Source organism: Salvelinus sp. IW2-2015, unplaced genomic scaffold, assembly GCF_002910315.2.
Source record: "Salvelinus sp. IW2-2015 unplaced genomic scaffold, ASM291031v2 Un_scaffold2381, whole genome shotgun sequence".
Classification (NCBI taxonomy): Eukaryota; Metazoa; Chordata; class Actinopteri; order Salmoniformes; family Salmonidae; genus Salvelinus; species Salvelinus sp. IW2-2015.
In genome coordinates, this window is record NW_019943705.1 from 49506 (window position 1) to 53291 (window position 3786).

Genomic DNA, 3786 nt, shown 5'->3' on the forward strand with positions numbered 1-3786 from the left:
CATAACTAGTCAATCATACTAGTCAATCAATCATCACTAGTCAATCATACTAGTCAATCAATCATACTAGTCAATCATACTACTGATGCTTACTGAGATGCAGTTACTGGGGTGCTACTGTATGTCTAGCGTGTCTGTATGAATGTCTGTAGCGTGTCTGTATGCATGTCTGTAACGTGTCTGTAGCGTGTCTGCATGAATGTCTGTAGCGTGTCTGTGTGAATGTCCGTAGCGTGTCTGTATGAATGTCCGCCACGTGTCTGTATGAATGTCTGTAGCGTGCCTGTATGAATGTCTGAAGCGTGTCTGTATGAATGTCTGTAGCGTGTCTGTATGAATGTCTGAAGCGTGTCTGTATGAATGTCTGTAGCGTGTCTGTATGAATGTCTGAAGCGTGTCTGTATGAATGTCTGTAGCGTGTCTGTATGAATGTCTGTAGCGTGTCTGTATGAATGTCTGAAGCGTGTCTGTATGAATGTCTGTTGCGTGTCTGTATGAATGTCTGTAGCGAATCATACTAGTCAATCATACTACTGATGCTTACTGAGATGCAGTTTCTGGGGGTGCTACTGTATGTCTAGCGTGTCTGTATGAATGTCTGTAGCGTGTCTGTAGCGTGTCTGTAGCGTGTCTGCAGGACTGTCTGTAGGACTGTCTGTAGGACTGTCTGTAGCGTGTCTGTCTGTGGACTGTCTGTGCATGTCTGTCTGTAGGACTGTCTGTCTTAGGACTGTCTGTAGCATGTCTGTCTGTAGCATGTCTGTCTGCGCAGCGTGTCTGTCTGTAGGACGTCTGTAGCATGTCTGTCTGTAGGACTGTCTGTAGGACTGTCTGTAGCATGTCTGTCTGTAGGACTGTCTGCAGCGTGTCTGTCTGTAGCGTGTTGTAAAACTGTCTGTAGTGTGTCTGTAGCGTGTATGTCTGTAGCGTGTTGTAAATACTGTCTGTAGTGTGTCTGTAGGACTGTCTGTAGCGTGTATGTCTGTAGCGTGTTGTAAAACTGTCTGTAGTGTGTCTGTAGGACTGTCTGTAGCGTGTATGTCTGTAGCGTGTGGGGGTAAAAAAAACTGTCTGTAGTGTGTCTGTAGGACTGTCTGTAGCATGTCTGTCTGTAGCGTKTATGTCTGTAGCGTGTTGTACAACTGTCTGTAATGTGTCTGTAGGACTGTCTGTATGTCTGTCTGTAGCATGTCTGTCTGTAGGACTGTCTGTAGCRTATCTGTCTGTAGCATGTCTGCCGGACTGTCTGTAGCATGTCTGTAGGACCATCTGTAGCGTGTCTGTAGGACTGTATGTAGGGCTGTCTGTCGCGTGTCAGTAGGACTGTCTGTGGCGTGTCTGTAGGACCGTCTGTGGCGTGCCTGTAGGACTGTCTGTGGCGTGTCTGTCTGTAGGACCATCTGTAGCGTGTGTCTGTAGGACCGTCTAGCGTGCCTGTCTGCAGGACCGTCCGTGGCGCGTCTGCAGGACAGTCTGTGGCGTGTCTGTAGGACTGTCTGTAGCATGTCTGTCTGTAGTGTGTCTGTCTGTAGGACCGTCTAGCGTGTCTGTCTGCAGGACCGTCTGTGGCATGTCTGTGGGACCATCTGTAGCGTGTCTGTCTGCAGGACCGTCTGTGGCATGTCTGTGGGACCATCTGTAGCGTGTCTGTCTGTAGGACCGTCTATAGCATGTCTTTCGGACTGTCTGTAGTGTGTCTGTCTTTCGGACTGTGTAGCGTGTCTGTCGTTCGGACTGTCTGTAGGACCGTCTGTCGGACTGTCTGTAGCGTGTCCGTAGGACTGTCTGCGAGTACGTTACCACAACAGTAACATTTGTACCTTTTGAGTCCAATAAAAGTTTCAATAATTAATCTTTAAACCAAATCAATTGAAAATCTCCTTTTGAATCTTCCTAGTGCTACTTACTGATTGTACAACATTGTCACCCCAGTCGAGTGAACTCTAGTAAACCTCAGCGTCACAGAGAGGAGTCACAACAGAAGAGACCAGCATGTTGAGGCACCTGGATGCATGGGGTTGCACATTAGCTGAAGTCAGAGGACCTAAGCTATGTCTGCTATTTCTGCATCCCAAATAGCCCATACAGCCCTGGTCAAAAGCAGTGCACTCTGTAGGGAATAGGGTGCTATTTGAGACACACCATGAATGTGCTGCTACAGACAGACGCTGTGTCCTGGGCTCCCTAATAGTAGGAATCCTAACGATGTAAGCTGGCCATCAGAGAATGTACCAGTTTGTTTACTTTGCCATGGTAACCCAACCTCATGCACTACAAGTCATATGTGCCAGAACTGGACTTCAAAACCAGTAAAGTTTGTATTTAATCATCAAGTATCTAGAATTATAATACTAACAACACATTCCCACTTTGAAACAACAAAGCTGAATGTTACATATCTATGGGTGGTTATGGGTGGTGATGGGTCGTGAGGTATGGTAGGGTATACGACAGAACACACCATGTACTATAATCGTATAGTACATCAGTACTGCATATGGTGACTATATTTATACATGTTTGTACTGTATAAATATAGATAAGTATATTTCTATGTACATTTGGATATTTAAACATTGCATAAACAATAAAATAAATAATACAAATATAATGAAATGTTACAGTGAGTACGATTTGAGAAACGCTATATTAGAGCCCAAAAAAGTCCTAACACTTAAAATAAAAAAACCTGGATAATAATACTTATTATATTTCAATAATAAACAGAAACAACATCGTGGACTACAATCTGGAGTAACTGAACGAGCTACACCACATTACCCTGCAAATGTACCATTTGGGACTTCTGGAATGACTGGAGAGGAGAGGGGGAGAGAGGGATAGAGGACGGAGAGAGCGAGAGAAAGAGAGAGTGAGTCTGTGTATGTGTGTAGATGTGTGTGTTCTTGCATGTACAGTATCTGCCTATGTGTATGTCTGTGTGTGTGTATGTCTGTGTGTGTGTATGTGTGTGTGTGTGTGGGGGGAGGGGGCTATGATGGTGACACGGTCAGGGAGGGCTCTGGATAGTTAGGGTCCAATGTCTCTTTCACCTCCGGATGTCTGTGGCCTCAGGGTCTTCCTGCTCCGCCACCACCCCAGCCTCGGGGCTCTGTCGGCGGGGACCCTGGCTGCGGCTGCGGGGGTGGACATTGAAGCCTCCTTTACTGGACTTGTCCTTGTCCCCCTGTCGGGGGGGTCGGGGGTGGTCTGGCTCAGAGTGGGGGGACCCGTGGCGGCGGTGGTCGGGGGAGGMGGGRGCCTGRCCGGGAGGRGGGGTGAGGGAAGAGCAGACACTCAGGCTGTCACAGAGAGCCCCCCAGTTCTGCTCACACTGCAGCCGGACGCTCCTGGTTAAGGCCTCCTTCACCTCCTCCCCACAGCTCAGTAGAATGTTGACCAGCTCCACATACGGCCTGCGGGTAGGAGAGGGACAGAGAGAGAGAGAGATCATGGGATTATTATACTATTTTATGAATATAGGGCTGGACATCCACAGCTTGGTATGGGTGGTTTACCTTCTAGGTAAGTCAAAATGGGAAGAGGCAGAGAGAGTGAGGGAGAGGGAGGAAGAGACAGACAAAGGGGCAGAGAGAAAGAAAGACATAGTCCTTCTCACCCTTTAGGGAAGACAAAGAAGGGATGATACGGAGAGAGGGAGAAAAAAAAACACACTGATGAATGCCTACATCCTCACCCTTTAGGGAAGAGGTCCTGGAAGTGGATCATCTCCACCATGACAGCAACGTTCTCCTTGGCTGCAGAACACAGGTTGTGTCTGAGGTA

General features: G+C 47.5%; 1 protein-coding gene across 1 annotated transcript in view; it reads right to left on the bottom strand.

Annotated features, from left to right (window-relative positions):
- Nucleotides 1-1152: 1152 nt before the first annotated feature.
- LOC112073816 (stanniocalcin-2-like) overlaps nt 1153-3786 on the bottom strand; it is a 20138-nt gene continuing 17504 nt past the window's right edge. The window contains exons 3-4 of the mRNA XM_070440292.1: nt 3698-3780; nt 1153-3416 (exon numbers count right to left, since the gene is read on the bottom strand). Of these exons, the coding sequence (XP_070296393.1) occupies nt 3050-3416; nt 3698-3780 (450 nt within the window). The 3' untranslated portion in view covers nt 1153-3049. The remainder of the gene's footprint in view (nt 3417-3697; nt 3781-3786) is intronic.